The sequence below is a fragment of the Bidens hawaiensis genome, unplaced genomic scaffold (assembly GCF_021521415.1).
Source record: "Bidens hawaiensis isolate Kalapana, Puna unplaced genomic scaffold, B.hawaiensis_p1.1 tig00028327_1, whole genome shotgun sequence".
NCBI lineage: Eukaryota > Viridiplantae > Streptophyta > Magnoliopsida > Asterales > Asteraceae > Bidens > Bidens hawaiensis.
Window position 1 is genome coordinate 27632 of NW_027494628.1, and position 26358 is coordinate 53989.

Below are 26358 nucleotides of genomic sequence, written 5' to 3' on the forward strand. Positions count from 1 at the left end.
CTCGTCACGACTAGATTATCATACCTATTTTGGGAATTTCTTGCAAATGACACTTAAAACTTGAAAAATGTTTTCATAAACGCTTATTTTGGGAATTTTCCCATTAGGATATGCGTACTGTGTAGCATTACAATCGTATGGGTGGTTGAGTTTGAAGTACGTTATTTTTTGGAACGACCAACTAAGTAACGCCGAGTATTCCGTACGCGACCCCCATTAGCTAAAGGTAGCCCGAGCTGGCCACGAGTCCGGACTGACAGAGCCCCTAGCGATCCACCCATTGAAGTACTTAAATAAGCTTCTAGTTATTTGCATCGTAATACATATTTAGAGAAAGCACAAACACATAAATCTGTATCTATAATATAATATATAATAAATAAAAATTCTCTCCTAACACGTTTGTATCTGTATCATTTTTCTCTCTTTTTTCTTCCGTCTCTCTCTTTCTGTAAAATATACCATAGTTTTTTCAATACTTACATATTTGTAAAGAAAAATATTAATTATAATAATAAAATACATCTATTTTAAATTATTCCTTATTTCAAAAAAACTTTGAAACATAACTAGGTTATTTTTGCTTTCAAACGAATAGTAATTAAATAGTAATTAATGTATTTTTATAACCTATACATTAAAACTAATTTACATATTTTATATATAATCTACGTATGTTATTAAAATAAAATAACGTTTCCCTATGCCATTTTCCTAGGCCATTCATCTATGGTTCCACCTCATACAATTTCTATTTATATAATGCCTCATAATATGTTACTAATTAATCATTAATCTTATGATACATACATGGCTATATATATATATGACTTCTGAAATAGTTTTCACCAGTGTGTATTATGAGCCACTATTCTAGTTCATTACTATTTGTAGTACATTTTTTCACCTATAAGATACAAATAAAGATTTTATAACTTTATGTATTGATATTTTAAACCATGTTGTACATGGCTTATGATAGATGAAAATTGCTATATTGTTGAATACTTAAAATTAACACATCAAACTCTTTTTATAGGATATGTTAATTTTGTTATAACGGAATAAAGATATTTGTCAAAAGTCGAAGAAAATACGTTTACACAAATGTTTGGGGAAATGATGGTACGCCTAGGGCTGTGCAACGGTTCAGAACCGCGAGAACCGAACCGGAACCGGAACCGAACCGGAACCGAAAATGACTAAAAGTTAGAACCAGAACCGGAACCGGTTATAGTAAACCAGTTCGGTTGCAGAACCGATAAAGTCGGTTCTCGCTAATCGGTTCTGGCCAGAACCATTTCCGCTGTATATTTATCAAATATGTTGTGCAAACTTTGCAAATTACAAAAAAAGTTTATATAATTGTATGTCTTCTTTCACGGTAAAATTAATTTAGATTACAACATGAACATCCGTTATACTTTTGATTAAAACCTAATTGTTTAAGTTAAATGAATCATTAGCAATAATAGATTAAAGGAAGATTATATCATCTATATTAAATTACCTTGATAGCTTAAATCAAAACTGATCATGGTTGCTAGGTTTTGAACGAAAATATAGAAGATTTGATTTAAATAATGATTGAATGAATGCGATTAATAAGTTACTCTATAAAAAATGGGTATTGGTAAATTTAGTTAAAACGTTTTTAATATTTCGGTTCTTCGGTTCCAAGTCTAGAACCGCCGGTTTATCCGGAACCGAACCGCGAACCGTTTAATGCCAAATATGAGAACCGAGAACCATAATGTAACACCGGTTAGCGGTTCTGAGGCACCGGTTTGGTTCCGGTTCCGCGGTTCTGGCGGTTCCGAACCATTTTTTGCTCACCCCTAGGTACGCCCGACAGTTGGGGCAAACCACCTATATGGTGTGTGTTACACATTCTTGACATGTTTTTTTTTTTCTGTATTATGTAGAGTTATGCACCCATAGCTCCAAATATAGCATAAGTTGTACCCTTTGGGATATTTTCTAACGTGTTTTTAACGATTAAGACAAAGTAATTAAATATTTTAAAGGTGGAAAAACGCGTTATCCCAAAAATTAGGGCACAAAATGATGGTCAGTTTAACCGTTTTTAGCTATGATGTATGTTAGATTCTTAACGTACACATTTTTGTTGCTTATAGAGTGGCTGGTTTGTAATTATAGCAAAAGTTGTATGCCTTTTAACTTGGGACTCTTTGCTTACCAGTTTTGATGGTTGCTTAAAGATCTATCACTAATGAGAACCGAAAATTGTGTCTCTAAGTAGTGACTGATTTTGTAATCATAATATTTAGCGAAGAATTATGACATTTACAGTTGTTTTCTGTAGCATACAGCCACTAATACCATCAACGTTATCTGTTTTACCCAATGTTGTAAAAGTAGGTTTACAAGGCCGAGTACTCACTACAAGGTATGGTGTCGAGGGGATTTTCTTTAAATCCGCCTAGTTACTAAAAATTGGTCAAAGGTGGTTAACATTAGCCTGAATCACATCTAGTCGGTTAACTTGGGTCTATTTTGACTTAAAAAATACAACATAATTCGTAATTATATAATATTAAAGAACGAATATCATTATTTTTAATTAATGATTAACATTTTTTAGAATAATTTAGTGTTTAAAAATGAATTTCTCTTATTTATATTAAAATTCATTTATTTGTTATAAATATTAGTAAACTTATGATATTTGAAATATATATATTACCCAAAATCTAATTTTTTTATATTTATTATGTCCGAGTACTCCACGAGTACTCCCTCTAAAGGGGTCGGCCGCCTAGGGTCCGCCTAGCGACTTTTGCAACATTGGTTTACCCCGATGGATTGTCCATGCTCCTACTCCTACATAAGTACGGTTAACTATGAAGTTTTTAAATGCTCCACGGTCAACTAAGCCTTTGGGCGTGAGATTCAACTAAGCCTTTTTTAAATGCTCCGCAGTCAACGTTGGTCATAATAAAGACAGGGCATTCATTATGAACTATAAATCTCTACCGGCCTCGACCGACGTGAGATTCATCTATGTATTACAATGGATTCTGCAACCAAATTATTTTATTCTTTTTAATTTTTTTACAAAAGCCTTTGCAGCGACTTTTGTGGGCAAACTTGTTATTTTGTTTTCTCTTAAAGCTACCATCGATTTTGACTAGCTTTCTATTTTTAATATATGTTTCAATAAATTATCTAATTGGCTTTATTGTGGGTTTTGGTTTCAATTTCTACTACATGTTTGGCCCAAACAAAATCAAAATAATTTGATCCAAAAAGGACAAAGTAATTCACATATAACAAGCAACGTGTATAACTACTACGGGTTAACGCGGTTTTGCACCACTGGTTCCGGTTATGGTCCGGCCCATGAACTCTCCGGCCTTGGTTAGCCCAGTACCAACAGCCCCAATCCCACTTCCAACGAGCCCAACACCCGCACCGACCCCACTTCCAACAAGCCCAACTCCTGTGCCTATACCCGACCCGACTAACCCTGCTGCTCCATCAATTGCATCCATTGTGCTTCCTATTATACCCTCTGCTTTAAGTCTCTTTTTCTCTTCTAGAATCTTCTTTTCTTGTTCTGTAGCAGCATCTTGCTCTTCTTTTGTAAAGTGATGATACTTGACCTGTATGTTCAAATATTAATACCAAAGTTTTAGATTCAAAATTACTAGAGGACCCATTATCATCCAAATTGTCTCTTATCTTAATAAACAACTATAGCAAGGAAAAATGGTCATTGTAAAAAGTTTGTCAAGGAAAGAAATTTTGCATTTGGAAAGCAACATCCTAGTAAGAAAAATGTAGAAACTGCTTTTACCAAGTGATACACACGAGCTGCGCCAAGCACGAGTTCAAATTGTTTAACTTGTGAGAACTTTTGCTCAGCTTGTATCGAGAACTATTTCTGAAGCTCTAGCTTGGCTCGTGAGTAGCTTTCAAGCTCAAGCTCAAGCTCAGGCTCGGCTCAACTATTATTTATTAATTAATATATCGATGAACTCTAAATAGTTGTTTAAACAACGAGTTACATTTACGTACTATCAGTGCCAATATTGGCATATTGACACTGATGAAACAAATAATAGATTAGTCTTTCTACTTTAGTTTAGGCATTATTATTATTATTACTATTATTATTATTATTATTATTATTATTATTACTATTATTATTATTATTATTTTTGAAAAAAATAGGAAAGTTTGCTGCTGTAATACACATTTAAAATCAGTTTTATACATATTTATAATTATAACTTTTATATATACTATAATATATTTTGTTATTTGATCATTATTTTGTATATAATATACAATAATATATTTAATATATATATATATATATACACACACACAAAAACAATATCGTTTAGGATTGGACTAATTTATTAAGAGGCCTATATTTTAGTTCGAGCTTGTTTAAGCTCTACTCAGTTCGAGTTTTTAACGAATCTTAAGTAGCTCACGAGATATTTGGCGTTTCTTTTACCAGGTGCTGCTTGTAAGCGGGATATTGGTGCGTCCTATGGGTTTTTCCTAATGGGTTCTCACGGTTACGTACCAAACAATATATGGCATGTAACGTATACAATAAATTAAAGTGCATTGTATAAAAGTGAAATCGACTATATACCTTGATTGTAAGAGTTCCTCTATCTTTCTTATCTTTGATCTTAAGCATGTCAAGTGAAGGTAACAATCTCAATTCAATATCTTTTTCGGTTTCAGCTTCAAGATCAATTAATGGTAGTTTTGCGATTCCCAAACGCTTATCTTGCCCAATATCTTGATCCAAAACCTATATGATCATAATTATTTAACTAAACAATAATTTTTTAAAAACACACAAATGTAAGGAAAAGAATATAACCTCAAGTACAGCAAACTGTGTCTCCTTATCTTCTACAATCAACTGAATGACATGATTCCAAACAGGATTAAGGTTGTTATTAACAACCTTTGTTTTGAACTTTTCAAGAGGCCGAATATACGCAGTCACATAAGGATCTGACTTTCCAATCATTTCCATATTTTTCAAATTATTCGCCTTCACAATTGTTAATGTTAGTTGTCCATGTGGCTTAAGTCCAAGATCACTGTATGATATGCAAACAATAATAATAGTTTATAAGTGATAGTTAGGATTACCATAAATGATTATTACCTTGTATCCGTAGGCATAATGGGAACAACGATCCGGTGAGGCCACTGAAGCATGTCTTTAACTATTGTTGTTACAGTATCCTACACGCATAAACAAGAACATTAGTTACTAAACAATATTAATAACATTATAAAGAACTTACATCAATCATGTCTGAAAGTCCAGGAATGGCAGTTAAACTTCCACCAATAGCTTTCAGTGTATAATCAATTTTTGGCTCTGGCTATAGAGGATTATTATTTAAATCAAATATATTATTGTGTATGGAAGTTATTAAATATGGTGGGATTTAATAGGTTGTACCTCAGAAAGTAAATCAACAACAACAGCAGAAAATTACGCGAATAACTGTAAAAACTTGTAGATCCTTCAGCTGTAAGCAGTACCAGAACACACTTTTCTTTCAGCAATTACAGGTTTTTAATGGGCAGTGTTAGCGAGTTGAATCCGATACGAACCAAAAAACTTAACACGAACCCAAAAATCTTGTCAAACGCATAACAAATATACAACAAAGAATACAATTGTAAATAAATAACTAAATCTAAACTATAAAGCTTGATGTTTGTTTTTCATTTTGAAATTTTAATAAAAAGTCCCAATATATGTTTAATTAATTACATAAAAGAACAATTTCAAAAAATTCACAAAATCGTGCCAGTTTGTGGGTTGACATAAACATAAACTGTTTTACTAAAACCTTTAATTCATTTTACCTTTTTTACATATTAATACCCTAAAGCTACAAAATTACAACATAAATTTTGTACATAAAATTAAATCTAAACTATAAAACATTGTTTTTTATCTGATAAAGTTTTACAAAAAGTACCCAATCCATTTAAATAATAGCCCAAAAACAATTTTAAGATTTTTTAAAAATAAACAGTGTAGACAGGTCAATCAAAAAACCCGTCAGATTGACCCGAACACAGCTTGTTTAGCTAAACATGTTCATTGGTTTGACCGAATTTGTTTAGACTCCAAACCCGCAAATTTCATGTTGGGTTTGTGACTTTGTGTCGTATCAGAAATCCAAACCCACATGGCTAGGCTACATGATAAATAAACAAATAAACACTATACAAAAAAGTAACATGTTAGATCATAAGCAAATCCACCTGAATAGGTAAATTAGCAACAACAGCTTCAACTCCCAAAACAATATTCGGGTCACCGCCCCAACGAAAATCTATATCCATAGTTATTTGACCTTTTTTAAGACTCTGAACATGAACACCTACACATTTAAAAAAAAAATAAAACCATAGTTAGTGAATAATGATATTTACAGGACATATGAGCGCGCTGCAATATGACACTACCTTCAATCTTTGGTGCCACAGTTCCAAGAGAAAGTTTATTAAACTTCAATGACTTAATTCCAGGCGGACGATAGTCTTCCAATAATGGCTCAACAGATTCCTTAATTATAATGCGCGCCGCCTATATACACCAAGTTTTATAAAACTAGATTTGATCAAGAATGCAGTAAACCTAAGAGCCTTAGGTAAAGAAGTTACTTCTTCAACATATGGCCAGAGTTTGCTAAATTGTTTATTCAACCATTTCACCTGAAACATCAAGTTATGACAATGAGAACCGATTAGCACAAAACTTGTGACAATAAAAAAAATACTTAACCTGTTCAAAAACAGGGAAAGATATCCGTTCAGGAAAGCTGTCACCGCATATTTTCCTGAGATCGTCTCGGTTAAGACATCCAAGTAGTTTTATGTCAATTGCCTGAGGAATATAGTGTAACCATTAAGGCCAAAAATATAGTTATCTTCAACATAAGGTCATGATTAAGTTATCATTGCAGAATATACTAAATTAACTACCTTAGCGATTCTTTTATGGCTTCGGTATGTCATCATTTGACGCCAACCAGCCATGATAGCGATCCCAAACACAGCTCCGGTAATAATTCCAAAAATCAGCCCCATTTTGTATCAACTTTAACTCTCACTGTAGAAGTTGCAATGGTTTTTTTTGGCGGAAAGATTGGTTTTGGAGATGAATAATAATGGAGTAATGGATATTGGTTGAGTTGCAGAATATATGATGGGATTTGAGGGAGATGGGAGGAGGTGAGTGTAACGTTCATTCTTGCCTTGTGATGTCCGTTACTTGTTTTGCTACCCGCGTCAATTTCAAGATATTATTATTATTATTATTATTATACATAATTACAAAATTGTTTACCAAATTTCACTCATTGTCCTTTATCTTCAAAATTGATATATTTCATTATTTACGTTTATAAATCTAACAGTGTTTATCATTTAACTCTAACTCAGTTAGATTTTCTCGTTAAATCAGATCATGTGCCTTACATATGAGAGCAAATGAGTACTTTTACCCATTTAATTGAAAAGATATTTTAATATCCGTTTATATAAATATATGTGTATATACATACACATCTCTTTCACTCTTCTCTTCTTCTTCTCTCTCTCGTCTCTAGTACACAGCGTCTACCACCACCACGCCACCAGTTGCCACCATCAACCTCCAACAACCACCGCTGAACCACAACCACGCCACCGGACAATCACGCCACTTTACTAGTAACAATGAGGCTTGTAACCTCTAGAACCCATTACAAACCCTAGTAAAGATGGATCGGTTGGCATAAAACTTACTTCGAATGGTGCTCTAATCGACGATGTTGGACCTCGCCGGAAAAACGTACTCTGAGTGCTTTCTAACAATTAATTGCCCAGTTTCACTACCAATGTCTCGAAGTAGTGAAGGATGAGAAGGAATTTGTTGTCTTTATGCTTCAGTTTCACTAATATTCTATGTTTATGAGATTAGATGGTAAAGTTTGAGGTGGATTTTTGGTGGTGTGGAATTGCATAATAGAAGGGGGGGGGGGGGGAGTTTATATATATTTATATTCTTTTAATTAATTATTAATATTTTTTTAAAAATAATGGGTAAAATGACTAATTTTCCCTCACGTGCAAGGTACATGACCTGACTTAACGAGAAAATCTAATTGGGTTAGGGCCAAATGACAAACTCTATTGGATTTGTAAACGTAAAAGATAAAATACATCAATTTTGAAGATAAATGACAATGAGTGGAATTTGGTACATACATAAAGGACAATTTCTGTAATTATGTTTTATTATTATTATTATTATTATTATTGAAAATGTGGTTTAAGCGGCTCTTGATTTTGTGTCAATTGTTTGGAGTTTCGTGTTAATGATCAATGACTTTACAAATTAAACTTATAAATACTCAATAAGGAAACCATATTATTTGTGTTAAATTAATTATATATTAAGTAGAAATGAGTTGGTGGTGGAGTGGTAAGAAGAGATTTGGTGTTTTATGTGTCCTGGGTACGATTCATGTCCCCATCATTTAGTTTCGACGGCATAGGGTGATGATGGAAGAGTATGCGAGTAGGTGTCTTTCATTAGTTGGATCCCGGAACTCATTGGGTTTTGCCTCACCGAAATGTCCTCCCATCGGGCGAGTGTTCACGGGTGTTGGCCTATGTGAGTGTATCCCGATGTTATGAATTTAGCTATTAGCTCTTTTAGAGAATTCGTTGACCGTTCAAAACAAAAAATATATTAAGTATCAATGTCAAACAATCTCTCATAAATCTACTGCTTATTTCTTTCATATTTGTTGCATTTGTACATTGTGAACTTATGTTCTACTCTTCCTCTCTCTTGAAAGATCATATGGGCTTTTTGGTTGACTTATGTTTTTTCTCGTCGCTTGTCCATATGTGGGTGTCTGTGGTGGCGGCGGAACTACGACAGTGCATTTCAAAGAGGTTGGGATAGAGAGGAAGAGAGAGAGAGAGAGAGTACGGAGTTGTTGCCTGCTGTTGCTAGCAGGTTTCGATTGTCTATGATGATGGTGGATGACAATTGTAAGTCGGTGGTTCCTATTAAATCTATTGTTTAATTTGGTAATTTTAATGTGGTTGTATTTTCTTTTCTCTTCGTCTCTTTAGATTTGGTTTCTCCATCTTTTTGTGGTCAGACGTAGGCCATTATGGTTGTCTATGGCGACGGTGTAACTACATGATTCTCGTTTCGTAAAGAGAGAAATTGGTGTTACCCTGTTGCTGTGATGGCTTTCCCATGGTCTTTGGCTACTCTCATATGAGAGTTGGAGGCTAAGGTTTCAACGGTATTTTCAAAGTTTACGTAAAACCTAACATTTTTATTGATGAAAGCTATGATATTCAGGTTGGCCAAATTTGAGTCTATTTGAGGCTATTTGTGATTTTAATTCTTAACAAACTTTTGTATCCTACAACATTTACTATAGTAGGAGCTTCTTGCAACCACTTGTTGGATTAATTTATATATCGATTCACAAGTCGGTGAATCGGGTCCAAGAGGTTTTAACAAGCTGGTTAAAGTATAAGGGGTATTATGAAACTTTCTTTAATTTCCTTGGTGGTCAGGTTAAGTGGTTGAGACATAATTTATGTTTGGTGACCAAGTTGGGTGGTTACTAAATATACATCTACAAATTTAGTGTTAAATACCACAATCACCACCTTCACAACCAAAGATATTGTAATAAGTTTTTGAGCTATATTTTTCTGGTTATAATATAAGTCGGTTATTTCGAAGTTTTTCTTTAATTATTGTTTATCATTCTTGAATTGGTATCAGATGTCGGTTCAAGAATGCGATAATTAACGATTCATTCAACAACGAAGTTGTTTCGATCGAACAACTTGGTTTGATCTCCCAAAGAAGTAGTTTTCGTTGTCGATCGAACAAGTTGGTTTAATATTTTGAATCAGTTTGCTAAACAATTACTAAAGCTCTTTGATAGGGGTTCACGTTTTGTTTTATTTCAGTTCGTTCAATTATTTCTTTGTTCAAGAAAGTTGGATCTGAGTAGCCATGGGTGACTCGACTCCACCATCGTTGCCAAAGGGGGAAAGAGAACATGTTGTTCGTTCAATGTCCAATGTTAACTAAAACGAACTATATCATGTGGGCTTTGAGGATGAAAGTAGTCCTAACAATTCACAAAATTTGGGACACCATCAACTCGTGTGTCTCTTATGAAGACATAAATGACATGGCTACGATCTTTTTGTTTCAATTTGTACACGAAACCTTGATCATGCAAATTGGAGATCAAGAAACTGCTAAAGTATGAGGGATTTGATTAAAACCCGGCACTTAGGTGCCGAACGGGTTAGGGAAGGACGTCTCCAAACCTTGTTAATGGAATATGATAATATGAAGATGTCTGAGTCAGATTCCATAGATAACTTTTGCCTCGAAATATGCGGCTCTATGCGACTTTACAGATGAAGCGAGGTTGGTTAAAAAGTTTCTTAAAAGTCTCCCGAGATCAAAGTATATTCAGATGGTTTCTTTGCTTGAGCAAGTGTTGGGTCTCAATAAAATGGGATTTGAAGATGTTGTAGGCCGACTCTGGGCCTATGAGGAACGAATCCAATTAAGAAGATGAAATATAAAGGGGTGACCAAGGTAAACTTTTATTTAGTAAATATGATTCATCAAGTCATAAAAGTTTTGAATCTAATAGTGGACAAGGACGAGGGCCAAGGTAATCGTTTTAATGGCCAAGACCGAACTCCTAGTACTGAACAAGGGTTATCAAGGGTAATCAAGCAGGGGAAAAAGAAAAGACGAAGAAAGATCGGTCAAAGATTTTATGTTACCGATATGACCAATTTGGTCACTTTTCATACGGTTTCACGAACTGAATTCAAAAGGGTCAAAAAGTAAACAAACCTGAAGCCCATGAAAATTTTAATGATGCAGCGCATATGCATCAAGTTGTGTTCTTAAATGAACAAAACCTAATACCAAAAAAATACGAGACCGAGTGGGTCGAAGATGATGTATGGAATTTGGATAATGGAGAAAGTAATCATATGACAAGAAACCGATCATGTGTTTTAGAATTAAACGAAAACATATCCGGGAGGGTTATGTTCGGAGATGGGTCATTTGCACGAATCAAGGGAAAAAGGCTTAATTCATTTCCAAGGAAAATCTGGTGAAAAAGACTAACTAATAAAGTTAATTAAATTACGAAGTTAAAATGTAATATAATAGGTCCCGGCCAAGTAATGGAGTCCGGATGTGACATTCGGATGAAACGCAATCTTCTAACCATGTACGATGAGAACAGGAGATTACGCATGAAAGTCACGAGATCCGAAACCGACTCTACAAAGAATGAAGATTGGAGCTCCCGTGTGTTTGCACTCAAAGATCCAAGATGATAGCTTTGGCATACAAAGGTTGAGCACATCAATTTTCAGTTAATGAAATAGATGGCTAAGAATGATCTAGCACGAGATTTACCACATGTTGAACACGAAAATCAGTTATGTGAATCACGTTTGGTGGGTAAACAAATGAGGCGTTCGTTTTCGGCCACAACCTCGTTTAGAGCAACCCAACCTTTGGAGTTGGTTCATGGCGATTTGTGTGGACCAATAACCCCATCCACTATCTACGGTAATAGGTATGTCTTTGTTATTATATTATTACTCACGATATATGTGGATATTTTTATTGAAAGAAAAGGTGAAGCGTTTGAAAGTTTTAACAGGTTTAAATCTCTAATCGAGACAGAGGTGGGCTTACCGATTAAAACTCTTTGGACCGATAGGGGAGGAGAATTCACTTCACGTGATCTTAATTGGTTATGCAGTGAAAGTGGAATTATTCGGCATTTAACCGCCCCTTACATGCCACAACACAATGGGTGCTAGAAAGACAAAATAGAACTTTAACGAGGATGGTGCGGAGTATTCTAATGGTGATGTAGGTGCTCATTGTATGTGGGTTAGAACTTTAATGGGTTTGTGCTATGAATAACAAGATTGATTCGATAAACAAGAATGAAAAATGGAAGTTAGTCGAACTTCCAAAGGTTGCTAAATATATCGGGCTATTTAATGTGGGTGGAACAATAAAAAAAGTACAAAGCTTGGTTGGTTGCAAAGGGTTACATGAAATAGTTCATGATTAACTTTGATGATGTTTTCGCTTCAGTATCCTGAATCGAGACCATTTGATTACTAATCGCACTAGCCGCATCCAACAAGTGGGAAGTCAACCATCTTTATGTAAAAATGGCTTTTCTTCATGGTGAACTAAAAGAAGTTGTATTCGTTTCACAACTCGAAGGATACGAGAAAAAGGGTGAGGAGGAAAAAGTTTACAATTTTTCAAAGGCCATGTACGGGCTAAGGCAACCTCCTTAAGCTTGGAAAACGAAGATCAATAACATCCTACTAGACATGAATTACAAAAATGTTTCGAAAAACAATCGGTTTGCCGAAAGACCAGTGGGAAACATTTTTTGATCGTAACTGTGTACAAGATCGAGTATAATTTCCAATTTCAAGAAGGGCATGATGTCCAAATTTAAGATGTCAGATCTTAGGAAGTTAACATACTATCTCGAAATTGAAGTATTCCAACGAGAGGAGGAGATAGTAATTACTCAAGAAGGATACGCCAAAAGAACTATGAAGGAGACCGATATGGAAAATTGTAATCAGTCTAAAGTCTTAATGGATCACGGTATGAAATATTTAAAGGCCGAGAATGAAACTGAACTCAACACAATCGAGTATCGAAAGGTGATGGATTTCTAACAGTATTTTATACACACCCGACCACATATGGCGTACTCAATGGATATTGTTAGTCAATGCATGCTATGCCCACGAGAATTCCGTGGTATGGCAATACAACACCTACTGATATATTTGAATAAAACTACGAGTTACGGATCAAGTACGGGAATAACGGGTCCAAACGACTTGTCGAGTATAATGATAGTAGTTACAATGTAGATGTGGATGATGTTATAAGCACCACCTGGCACATGGTTTATTATGGGCAATCTCCAAATACATGGTTCTCACAAAAGCAAGCGACAATTGCACCCTCATCGTGTGAATCTGAGTACATCGCGGCTTCGGCAGCCGCATGCCAATTTGAATGGCTCAAAGAGTTTTTGAGCAAGTTGACCGAAGAAGCATTGCAGAAAGTTGTGTTAAGGGCTGATAACACGTCCGCAATAGCCCTTGTGAAAAACCCGATTTTTCATAGTTTAACAAAGCATATAAAGTCTCGGTTTCATTTTATCAGAGATTTCTACAATGATGGCGAGGTTGTTGACCACATTAACGGGATTAAAAAACGTGTCGATATCCTCACTAAGGAACTCAAAAGAATCAGGTTAACAAAGATGTGAGAGTTACTTGGAGTTGAATACCTTTCTAATTCGAATTAGAAATTAGAGGAGTGACTGTTGGATTAATTTATATTATGGGTCACAAGTCAGTGAACCCGGCCCAAGATGTTTTAACATGCTGGTTAAAGTTTAAGGGGTATTATGAAACTTTCTTCCAATTCCTTGGTGGCCAAGTTGACCTTGTTGGCCAAGTTGAGTGGTTGAGACTAATGTGATGTGGATGTAGTATGAAAAGCTTGTTAAAGTTTTCAAATACTTGTTCACACAATGTCTAGTTTTAAATTTATAAAAATGATTATTATCTACCACACACTAATAGGCAAGTGTACCTATCGTATATGTAGTAAAGTATAGGAAAGAACCAAGTATCGATCCATGGACACACTTGTTTGATTTTAACTACTAAATCGTTGTATTTATTTCAAGCGGAAGTGAATATCATATTGGTTTTGGTTTGACAAGTAAATCTTAAAAGGAAATTAAAAACATAAATTAAAATACAATATTTTTGGGGGTTTTATACATTTAAATAGAAGATCAAGGATAAAAGTGTATCATATTGGTTCAAACTTCTCTTAACTTGGTTTAACAATTAGTTATATGATCTTGCTATAATGATTAAGTGTGGGAATAACACCTTATTCTTAAGTCATGTTATTCCATGATAATTAAAGAAAGAGATATGCATAACTTAATGATCTCCACTAAAACATCATTTTCTGTAAGCAAGTGGTTATAGTAAATATTTATGAAATAACTCACTTTAAAGATGAGACAATTCTTAAATTACTAAGTGAATTATCCTTGATATTTTAGTAAATAATAACCTTTGTATCATACATAAAATATCAATTAAGATTTGTTGAGTTGTAAAGATTAACCTTGCATTACCAAGTATTAACACAAACAACTCTTGAGAAATTATAGAACTCATGAGGAGTGTATGATCGTACTTATTGAAGTTATTGCGGCTATTAAATAATAATGAACACAAATCAATCAATGAGGCATAATTCATACAAGCAAGCAATGTTGTAAAAGTAGGTTTCCAAGGCCGAGTACTCCCCGAGCACTCGCTACAAGGCATGACGTCGAGGAGAGTTTCTTTAACTCCGCCTAGTTACTAAGAATCGATCAAATGTGGTCAACTTCGGCCAGAATTGTATCCAGTAAGTCAACTTTGGCCGATTTTGACTTAAAAAATAAAACATAATTCATATTTTCTATAATATTAAAAAAATAATATCATTTTTTTAGTTATTGATTAGCAAATTTTAGAATAATTTAGTATTTAAAAATGTATTTCTTTTATTTATATTGAATTTCACTTATTTTATTATAAATATTAGTATACTTATGATATTTGGCATGTATATAATATCCAAAAATTAATTTTCTTTATATTTACAATTTCCGAGTACTCCGAGTACACCCAACTCCCTAGTCGACTGCCTAGGGTCGGCCTAACGACTTTTGCAACCTTGCAAGCAAGTACTAACACACAATTCCATGATGAGAATTGTTGTTTGAAGTAATGAGGCCAATTAAAACAAGTAAAAAAAACGGGGTGTGAGAAACTCACATGTTAATTAGCGAGAAATAAGTAAATAAATGAAGATGCCTTAAGCGAATGAACCGACAAAGTTCGGTTCAACGAGCGACCTTAGATAAGAAAATAACTAGGATCAAAATGCGGCTGCGGAAAATAAGAAATAGATGGTCGATATGTTCGGTTTATAAATTTTTAAATAAAAAGTTTGTTAAATATATAATTTTATTCTATTTTATAAGTTAATAGAAAAACGTTATTTGACTTTTAGTCAAATGTATTATAGTTTTTGAAAAAAATGTAGGTTATAATATTTTTAGTTAATTTTAATGAATTTGGTTCGTTTCCGAACCGGATATTATTTAAGAAAACAATTTAAACGAGTGGTTTATTTTTGGTCAGACATGAACTCGGTTTTGAGACGGTTTATGTCTAACATGTTTGAAATGATAAGATGAAGTGTCATGTTGGAAAATTTTAGTTTGGTTAATTAGTTTTGCAAAAGTAAGTTAATAACATAAAACTTTTGTAACTGAACATTAGACGCGTTGACAAGCGGTAGTGAAACATAACCATGATTGTCAAAATAAGGTGACAACATGGTAACGATCACACGATAAGTTGTACAAAAAATAGAACAATAATTACTCGATGATGGAATATTGAAGAAAAAGAATAACTTTGATTATTTGAATTTTTCGGTCAAACTTGGACTTTAACACAAATTGGGAGTGAGATAGTTTGAGTTAGAAATGGATGGAGGTGTAATGGATGGAGGTGTGGTTTATATAGCTATAAAATCGTTAATAACAATGCAAAAAGAATTTCAAGAGCTAGTCAAAAGAATAATTAAATTGTTTTGACTCAATTGATGAAAAATAATGATATTATAATACTTGAATATGGTATAGGTATGTGATGATGAAATATTCCTAAAAATAATAAGTTTAAATAAATTAATAAATAAACGTGACTATATCAAGTTATATAAATATATTAGAAGTACACATTTCATTTGATAAACTATACATTGTTTATCTGAGTTTACAAATTGATATGATGTGAATGTTGTTTCATTAATCCGAGCGTAAAACTATTTGTGAATTCACAAACATATAAGACTTAAAGTTACTATGATAATAACTAATGTACATACATGAGAAGTAAATAAATTAATGACGAAAACTTAGTCAAAGATCGTATGAGCATGTAGATAATAATATTTACAATCATAAATTATAAAAAAATCGAATCAAAATGACATGTAATCAATATTTCTCTTAATAAATGAGGATCCGCATTATATGAGAATTTTAAAATGGGTCGGCTTTCAGATTTGAAAATTGACGAATGTCACATGATTCACAGCTTTTAGAAATTTCATCTAAAAATTAACAAAAAAATGAAACAGACTACGATATGGGGTCGTTTTAGTAAAACAAAAGTGTGAAGAATTTTATTTAAGAAAATAAAATAACACAGATATTCGAGTGACCTGAAAAATACTACAAATGTTGAAAATGATATGGACACTTATGTATAGGATGTACCAACGACGTATCCACCATGTCCTTCTCATATTCCATTTGTATTGTTGCCCAAAATCACCCTAGCATCTGAGTTATTCTACACAGTAGTTCATGTTATGATTTCCATGCGGGGACCTTTGTAATTACATATGCATCCGTAATTACTAATGTCGTCGCATGGTCCACATAGTTAGTTTTATTGTGAGTTATGAAAAAAAAATACTAAAGGTAAATATGTGAAAGAAAATACTAGAAATAAAATTTTGAGTGTAGGGTTCCGTTTAGGCACCTTAAAGGCTTTTGTCAAATACTAAGAAGTTTGAACGTAATCAAGCACAACATAAGTTAAGAATTGTGTGTCGATTTTGGATATAATAAAAGAACCAACAAGGCGTTTAAACTTCGAATGTAGGAGGCAAACTAGCTGTTTGCACAGGTACTACTTCTATGTCCATTAGAACAATGTTGGTAATCCAATTTATAGTTAGTCAGTTTCAGGAAGTACAATACGGATATTCAAACATGAGTTCCCAAGAGATATCGAGAATTCTTCCTCCGAAATGATAACAGAAGTAGGCTCATGGCTACATAGGTTACGTCAAGGGAGTGCAGTTATGTGGGTTGTTGTAAGATTTGCTCTTTGCACAAAGGAATAGCATAACGTCATGGTTGGTGTTGTTGGAAATGGTGATGGTGAGAATGGATTGTTAAATGAAGTTCAAGTGGGTTTTAAGATGGATGTTTTTGAAAAGATGAGAAAGATGACTTTGATATGCGTTGATGTAAAAGGGAAGTTGATAGTTTTATAAATCTCCATTTGGTTTGTGAAAATTGGTTGCAAAAGCGTTAATTTTTTTCATGATATATATATATATATATATATATATATATATATGAACAAAATCCTTAGTTAGTTAAAGCTTACGAGAAACCTTTAATGTAGAATCAATGTTTACTTTAGGCGGTGTCATAGAAAAAAATTATTCTAAGGGATCGATATTTGTCTAAAATACAATAGTGATAGTATAAAAACTTCATAGAGCTTAGATCTACTTTGAAACAAAAGTATTTTTAAGCTTTGATTCAAATGGAAAAATTTTGGTTTTAAAGAAAATCTTTATATATATATATATATATATATATATATATATATATATATATTAGTTAATTATTTTATCAGTAATTGAGGGTTTGAAATTATATTTATAGGGTTTTCTTAAAATGAATGCAAAAAATATGCATGGTTATAAAGATGAAGTTTTGAAGAATATGAAGAGGTAGTATAAATACAAATAAGGTTTAAATGGTCATGGAATGTTGATGAAGGTGTTGCAGGACAGAAATAGGTTAGACCTTCAAAAGGGTAGCAAGTGCGCTTGCTATAAAGGAGATGAGTACCGGCTTGCGAAAATGGTTAATAATTGAGTTGTCTGTCTGGGTCGAAATGGGTTCATGATACGTTTAACCAAGGTGACTCAATCATTCTGAAGTGGAACCATTGGCGGCAAGAAAGCATTACAGGATCTTGCATGGATAGGGTATTTCCTACTTTTGGTTTGGGTTTGATAAATTGTGTGACATTGAAAAAAAAGGAAAATTGGATTTAAATAATCCCACCTTTAATGGATTGGCCAATAATAATCCCACCTCCGGTATTTCCCGCCGGCAGTCCCACCTTTTAAATGTTTTTTGTTTTATAAACCAGCGTTAAAAAAAACTTAACGGGGTTAAGTATTTGCTTATGTGGCGAGTGACTAGGCAATTTAATATCCACATGGTTTTTCCCTTTATATCCCCCCCCCCTCCCATTACCTACGTGTAATCTCACCCCTTTCTTTAAACCCCAAAACTTACCCTGGGCCTAATTATCTTTTCCCTTTGAATCCGATTGAATCCGATTGACCACAAAATTGTCGATTGGATCCGAAAATGAGTTCGTCCTCTTCTTATCGCGCACAAAACCCTAAGCTTTTTAGGATTGACACCAACGGGAAGGTCTATTGTAAGCACGACCTGGTTGCGACACTCGGAGTAGCCGGAAAACGAAGTTCCAGGCCACGTCAAGAATTTTATGGCTGCTCGTTGTGGCCTGTAAGTTTGCATCTCTACCAATTTTGTGTTGTTCGATGTCTTTTTATTCTAAAGAGTGGGTGTTTATTGTTAGAGATCCGATTGCAATTTCTTTATTTGGAAAGAAGATGTTGATGCTCTAAAAACAAATCGGTGCAACTGCAGCATGCTTGAGATGAATGTTCAAAGGCTAGAGTTAGAGAAGAAGTTGCTTGTAGAGGAGAACAAGAGCTTGAAAAAAACAGAAGGTGGAATGCCCATGTGGTGTATTGTTTGCAATGTACTTCTTATTTTGACCCATGTGGGAAAGACTAGTTAGCTTGGCTTTTTGTATAACTATGAATGTAAGACTAGTCAGCTTATCTTGGCTTTTGTAGAAGAATGTATGTAAGAACTATGATATGTATTGGCAAATTTTGATGCAAGTGGAATGCCAAAAATATAGCTTATGTTTAAGTATTTGTTTGTGTATTGGTTGCAATGTTCTTGTTATTTTCAGCCCAACTTTAGTATTGGTTACTATGAATATATTGTAGTGACCAAATTGACACTAAACACATTGCATTGACCAAATTGACTCTAAAGACATTGCACAATATGATTACACATGTATTGACATTGACAAAATTGACACTAAACATTGCATTGGCATAACATAATTAGCACATCATTATCCAAAAACCATTAGTACCAAGTATATAGAGCACAAGTTTAGAACAAAAACATAACATAACAATAGACAAATAACACATAACAAGTTCATAGATATCAAGTTTGAAACACAACACAGCATCTAGACTTCATTCTGGTCCATCTTTGGTCTTGGCAACCTTTTTTGGCCTTCCTCTCTTAGCTTGCCCTTGAGAAGATTGAGATTGTGATGCTGCTGATTTTGGTGCCTTCCCCTTTGACCTTTGAAATGGCTGAGATTTTGAGTGGCTTGAGAAGCTTGTTGACTGGCCCTAGAAGGTTGTGGATTACCTTGTGTTGTTGCTATTGACTTTTTTGGCCTACCCCTCTTTCTTGAAACTTGAGAACCTTGAGGTGCAATTTTAGAACAAGATGACTTGTTATGGCCCTTTTCATTACAGTTCTTGCAAGTCATTAACAAACCATGCCTCCTTAGCTTCCCAGGATTCTTGGTCTCATGAGGATCTTTCTATCTGTTCTTTTTAGGTCTGCCAGGACCAATCTTGATGGGTGGAGGTTTTAATGGTAATTCAACACTTGGCCAATATTTTGCTGAAGGCAATGGTGGAATAGTGTGTTCATATGACTTGAGATACATCTCCTTTGTGTAACTACTATCAACAAAATCCCCAGCATTCCTTTTCATAAATCCTGCAACTGCACATATATGATGACATGGGATACCAGTTAAGTCCCTACATGTTCTGTTCTTGATGTCTACAGATACATCATCATAGGACTTAACTTGAAACACTGTGTTGCTTGATAGGTACACACTACACATATAAACTTTGTCCTTCTCTCTATCCAGTTTCCTTTTTTGAACTCTAGGGCATACCACAACCTTTTTAGCAGACATTTCATTTTTCTTGGTAATTAATCTTGTCATTATTGCCAACCTTATATCCTCTAACATATCAATTATATGCTTGGATCTAGACTTGATATATAACCATTAAATGTCTCTGCCATATTGCTAACAATAACATCAGATTTAGTATAAGTTTAAAGATAACACCTGTAGAAGCATTTTGGATTCTGGTTAATGAATGCTTCATATGCTTTAACTTTCACTTGCTTCATATCTTCAAGTGCAATTTTGTGATCAGCCTCATTATATGCTCTTGCAACCCTCCAAAATAACTCCTTTAATTCATCACCCTTGAACTTTTTATGCCAATTTGCATATATGTTCCTAGCACAATTCCTATGCTCAGCATTACTCCAAACAGAGGCAACAGAATTCAGTAATCCCTGAAAGAACATATAGTTGAAATGAATAAAAATTTAAATAAACTATAAGATAAAACCTTTAAATGTACCTTTTGCTGGTCAGATACAAGTGTCCAACCCTTCCCCTCATCAGTTACATCCAAACACTTCTTCAACTCAGTCATGAACCATTCCCAACTATCATTGTTCTCACCTTCTACTATAGCCCAAGCTACTGGATACATCTGATCATTAGCATCTCTACCAATTGCAGCCAATAACATTCCACCAAGAAATGTTTTTAGAAAGCAGCCATCAAGACATAAAAGTTTTCTGCATCCTGCTAGAAAACCTTGTTTGACTGGATCAAAACAAACAAACAACCTAAAAAAAACCTCTACACAATCATCAACTCCATAATACTCTGATGGGACAGTCACAAGTTTAAAGGTTGATGTTGGATTAACTTGCTTCAAGGCTGTTAAATATGATTTCAACTTACAATAATGATCTTTCATTGAACCATGCAATTTCCATTGAGCACTTGTCTTACTCTTATAAGCCATCCAGTTAGTAATTAGAACCTTAAACTTCTCCTTAACTGCATCCTGTATATCCTTTGCAGACCAATGTGGTTTAGCTTTGAAAATTGGTAGGAACTGGTCAACTATAAAGTCAGCATTAAGTTGTCTATTTTTCAACATATTTCTCTGACAAGTGTGTTCATTAATTGCAGTTTTGATCAAGAATCAACCCTTCCTAGGATGAAAAGATGCATACACCTTGAATGGACAATCCTTGACACAACAAAAACCTAATCTTCCATGCCTGTTCTTGTCACTTACTATAACTCTAAGATTTCTCCCATTACAAACTGCATAATTTCTAACAGCATTTCTAATAGCTTCCCTTGTTGGGAACCTTGTACCAACTACTCACTCCCACTTTGACCAATCTGTATAGTCAGTTACAACAGGAACTTTTACCTTGTGCTTCTTTCCCTTTATATCATCATCCTCACTCTCTCCAGGTGAGTTGGCATCCCCCTCAGAGTCTTCATAGCTGCTACAATCACTATGTGCTTCTTCAACTTGAATTTCACTATGGAAGTTTTTTAATAACCTTTCAACCAACTCCTTTTCTGCCAATTTACTTTCTTTTATTGCAGCAACAGATTCCTTCCACTCATCATCATCATCATCTGTCCAAACTGCATCATCATCTAGATTCAACTCTTCTTCAATTTCTAACTCTGATCCATCATCAGATCCATTTGCCTCTCCTTCAGATGCAGATCCATTGTCAACTTGTATCTCACTTTGGAATTCTTGATTGGTGACTGGTTTGGGAAGGGTACAACTAGTGGAGCCTAAGAGCAGTTTGGTAGGAGTTAAGATTCTATTGGCAGTAGCTTTAGTAAACCCTTTCACAGGTTGGTTTTCTGGATGGGCTTTGGTTTTAATGGGGGTTTTAATGGGTTGGGCTTTGGTGTTAATGGGTTGGGCTTCAATTTGGGCTTTGGTGTTACCTTGTGCATACAGATGGAGGATATTCCAGACATCTTTGTCCCTCAAATTGACCACCATGTCCATCACATCTTTATCATTCTTAATCTGCCTAAGTCCTTCATCAAACTTCTTTCTAGGCATCAAATAATACAACTCAAAGTCCCTAGTTGAATAAGACTTAGTCTCAATCAAAGAGTCCAGCAGCTCAAAATAAGACGTCTTATCTACTTCCACCTCAAACATATAACTATCACCTCTTTCATAGTGCAATTTCGGATTTGGTTGTAGCTTCCCACCATGCCATGCTTTAACTTTGATTTTTTCATCCATCCTAATCATTTTAGAAGTGGAATAAGGATTAACGAAAATAAATTACTTTATTTTGGATAATAAGGATTTACACATTTCAAGAACATACCTTATTGCAAGATCTGTAGATCGTCTTCATCGAATTAGGGTTCCGATGGACAACAATTAGGGCTCTGCTAATCGTTTCCTTTGAATTGGGGATTTTGACGACTGTCTTCTTCGAATTAGGGTTCTAGGAAATGAATTGGGATTTGATTAAGTTATTTACGGTTGTAAATAATAAAAGAAATGGGTGAGATTACACGTAGGTAATGGGAGGAGGGGGGATATAAAGGGAAAAGCCAGGTGGATATTAAATTGCCTAGTCACTCGCCACATAAGCAAATACTTAACCCCGTAAAGTTTTTTTTAACGCTGGTTTATAAAACAAAAAACATTGAAAAGGTGGGACTGCCAACGGGAAATACCGGAGGTGGGATTATTATTGGCCAATCCATTAAAGGTGAGATTATTTAAATCCATTTTTCCAAAAAAAAATGGTGCGATGAGGTGCAAGAGAAATATGAAATTATGATACTTAAGTTGAAGAAGAAAAGAAAACTATACATTGAGATGAGATAATAATGAAGATTGAGATATAACATATGATGCGGTGACAAATCATGTCGAGTTGTCAATAATCCCCAAACACAAGAGTTCGAAGACTATAGAATATGCATAGTTGAGTAACTTATTAAAACACAATTGAGTATGACATAATGAGAATAAACCAAGGTTAGAAATTGCAAGGAATCATATAGAATTTGAGATAGAGCTTGAGATAATTTGTTAAAATGGTGTGACATAATGTTGAGTTTGAGATTGAGATACAATACATGAAATATTATTGAGGTGGGGTCTGAGGTAAATTGTCAAAATAGCAAGAGATAACTTTGAAAAAAATAACATGAGGCAACTAGACAAATAACATGAGGTAAGTTGATAATATAACATGAGGTAAATTGATATCATGAGGTAGACTTAATAGATATATCAGGCAAATTGATAAAATAACATGAGGTAAACAACATGATGTTAATTTAAAATAACACGAGGTAAAATGGATAAAATTTTGTGGGGTAAATTTTTAAAGAAACATAAGGTAATCATTATGGGGTTAATGTATAAAATAACATGGGGTAAATTGTTGAGGAAAATTTACAAATAACATGAGGTAAAACAACATGATGTAAATTTGTAAAATAACATAGGGTAAAGGGATAACATAACATGCAGTAAAACAACATTAGGAAAATTTGAAAATTAACATGAGATAAATTGATCAAATTTCAAGAGTTTTAATATATCTATAAAACAAAATACAACAATAAAATTGAGATTGAAATCGAATATTCATGTATCACAATGAATTTTGATTTCAATAAAACAAAGTACAACATAAAAATTGAGGTTGATATCGAATATTCACATGTCACCATGAATTTTGATTTCAATAAAACAAAATACAACATAAAATTGAGGTTGAAATCAAATATTCACGTATCACCATGAATTTCGATTTCAATAAAATGAAATACAACATAAAAATTGAGGTTGAAATCGAATATTCACATGTCACCATGAATTTTGATTTCAATAATACAAAATGCAACATAAAATTGAGGTTGAAATCGAATATCCACGTATCACCATTAATTTCAATTTCAATAAACAAAATACAACATTAAATTTAGGTTGAAATCGAATATTTATGTATCACCATGATTTTGTTTTCAATAAAATAAAATACAATATAAATATAGAGGTTGAATCGAATATTCACGTATCACTATGAATTTCGATTTAAATAAAACAAAAATGCAACATAAAAATTGAGGTTGAAATCATAAAAACTGTAATCATAAATATATAAATATATATAATTAATTAAAAATGTATATGAATTAATTACTAAATAAAAATGAGCTGAGCTCAATTTGAAAACTACTCACGAACTAAGCTCGAGCTTTAGAAATACAGCTTGAAACGACGCAAGCTCCAGTTCTTGTAAGTAAATTAGCCGGTCTCGGGCTTTAGAAATAGAGCTTGAAACGACGCAAGCTCCAGTTCTTGTAAGTAAACATGCCGAGCTCGGTCTTTAGAAATAGAGCTTGAAACGACACAAGCTCTAGTTCTTGTAAGTAAACATGCCGATCTCGGGCTTTAGAAATAGAAATTGAAACGACGCAAGCTCTAGTTCTTGTAAGTAAACAAGCCAAGCTCGAGCTTATGATCAAAAACATATAAAAGGGTAAAATAATATCAAGTAGTTGCATAACCGGGCACCATTATCTATACCTCATGTCCTATTGTATTACTTGTGTCATAAGCCACTCTATTTTTTATCCCTCCAGCCACCTCAGATGGTATCCACTCCTCAACTCCCTGACAGCAAAGGCAACCATCTTTACAACAAAGTCACAAAGTAATGAATTCCATAGTAAACATGTCATCAAAGTCTATATAAATTCACACAAACGATCAAAATTCCATGGTTTGTATACCAAATTGCCTTTTAATTCACCTTTAACCCAACTGCACCCAATGTTTCTGCAACAAGTACTTTAATTTCTTCATCTGCATACCAAATTTGAATGCTCATACCCAAAAAGTTAAAAAATATTATAATTACTCATTAGCACAGGGAATTTACAAAAGGAAACCAACGTTTTTCCGAAAGAATAAAAAAGTGATCCCCTTTGATGTATCTGAGATATAATGATCATTGAATAAAATTAAAAATAACAATTTCTATTTAATGTTTATTACCAAAAAAACTATAATATTAGTGAGTACTACATGGAGCCAAGTTCATGTCAAGAATAAATGCACATTAGCATAATTGTTATTGTTTGTACCACTAACTATTTTAACAAAATGAATAACAATCGTATATGTTTTGCATTTTTCATCATATCTTCCGAAGTATCCATGTTTATCAATAAAACTGTTTTTTTTTTCAAAACCAAATGTTTCGTAACTCCATGTTCTCACACTTCTTATAACTTTGGCTTGGTTCATTATTCGGTTTGAAACCGAATAACCAAAAAACTGAACTGAGCCGAAACCAATTATAAAAAACAAACCAAAGTTAGTTGGTTACTCGATTTGCTTAAAATTGTAACCAAATTACCAACCTGGTTTTCGCTTATGCAAATTCTTAACCCGATTACAACTGAATAATTCGTATTAACCTTATAACAAAACGCATATACTAAATATTTATGTAATTATTAAAGTCTTGATAAAAATATGGGTAACCTTTCAAAGTAAGACCTCTTCAATAGTGAATAAACAAACTAAAATAATTTACTTTGTGTTAATTAAGCAACAACAGAAACCCCTAAATCGTCAACAATTGTAACCAAATTAACAAATCTAATCAATTGAAACAAACTGTAGAATGAGAGAGAAAAAACCTGGGGCCAATTTAAATGCGTTAGAATGAAGCAGATGAGGATTTTGAAGAAACTGAGAATTGGGGAAACCTTAAAAACTGCAGGTAAGGGACGATGGGATATTCAATTAATGAAATCGATGTGATATTAATGAAAGTGATGGGCATGATTGATTGATTGATGTGATATTAATGAAAGTGAGAAGAACAGTCGCCAGAGCATTGGCTTGAATGCACCAGATAACATAACAGATGATTGATTGTTAATGCGTGCGCCGGTGATAATTAACGGAAAGATTAATAAGGCTTTTAACAGTGTATGGAGAGAGATCATCGAAATCGATTCCATATTAATTTCAATTGAATGCTAAACAGAGATAATTTGTAATGGCTCGCTTGAAATGAATTGTAACTCATTATAGTTGACGTGAATTAAATATAGTGGCGCCTCTTTACAGGCGTCTTATAGGAGTTAAATTACCATTTTGCCCATCAAATATGTTTTATATGTAATATAGATATAGATAAGGTTTAATAAATACTTGGATTGTTTGTAAAAATTCATCGTGTGTCCCCGACAACGGCGCCAAAAACTTGACGTGATGTGCATGTAGTATGAAAAGCTTGTTAAGTTTTA

General features: G+C 33.7%; 2 protein-coding genes, 1 long non-coding RNA gene and 1 pseudogene across 4 annotated transcripts; all 4 read right to left on the minus strand.

Moving 5' to 3' along the window:
* Positions 1-868: 868 nt before the first annotated feature.
* On the minus strand, positions 869-7343 carry LOC143576871 (calcium-dependent lipid-binding protein-like; annotated as a pseudogene). Its single transcript, XR_013143010.1, has 13 exons — positions 7009-7343; positions 6809-6910; positions 6688-6738; positions 6490-6610; positions 6286-6404; positions 5468-5537; positions 5307-5387; positions 5165-5244; positions 4871-5096; positions 4634-4798; positions 3329-3626; positions 1104-1165; positions 869-907 (listed from the first exon to the last, which is right to left on the minus strand). The product of XR_013143010.1 is annotated as a calcium-dependent lipid-binding protein-like (transcript).
* An 11483-nt stretch (positions 7344-18826) lies between these two features.
* LOC143576875 (uncharacterized) lies at positions 18827-19925 on the minus strand. Its single transcript, XR_013143012.1, has 2 exons — positions 19350-19925; positions 18827-18960 (listed from the first exon to the last, which is right to left on the minus strand). It is a non-coding gene; the product is annotated as an uncharacterized LOC143576875 (long non-coding RNA).
* A 38-nt stretch (positions 19926-19963) lies between these two features.
* On the minus strand, positions 19964-22582 carry LOC143576876 (uncharacterized). Its single transcript, XM_077060873.1, has 2 exons — positions 22494-22582; positions 19964-22458 (listed from the first exon to the last, which is right to left on the minus strand). Exon 2 carries the CDS (start codon positions 22313-22315, stop codon positions 21404-21406), a length of 912 nt encoding a protein of 303 aa, XP_076916988.1. The 5' UTR covers positions 22316-22458; positions 22494-22582; the 3' UTR covers positions 19964-21403.
* LOC143576872 (uncharacterized) lies at positions 20262-21172 on the minus strand. The gene is made up of 2 exons (XM_077060871.1): positions 20579-21172; positions 20262-20510 (listed from the first exon to the last, which is right to left on the minus strand). The coding sequence occupies exons 1-2, from the start codon at positions 21170-21172 to the stop codon at positions 20262-20264; spliced, it is 843 nt and encodes a 280-aa protein (XP_076916986.1).
* Positions 22583-26358: the final 3776 nt, after the last annotated feature.

What these genes read in the sequence shown, in the direction of transcription:
- LOC143576872 (XM_077060871.1), bottom strand. Translation starts at nt 21,172, where the DNA reads ATGTTGAAAAATAGACAACTTAATGCTGACTTTATAGTTGACCAGTTC. An exon ending in TTGTATCTGACCAGCAAAAG is followed by an intron (nt 20,511 to 20,578) that starts GTACATTTAAAG and finishes ATGTTCTTTCAG; the next exon opens with GGATTACTGAATTCTGTTGC.
- LOC143576876 (XM_077060873.1), bottom strand. Translation starts at nt 22,315, where the DNA reads ATGATTAGGATGGATGAAAAAATCAAAGTTAAAGCATGGCATGGTGGG.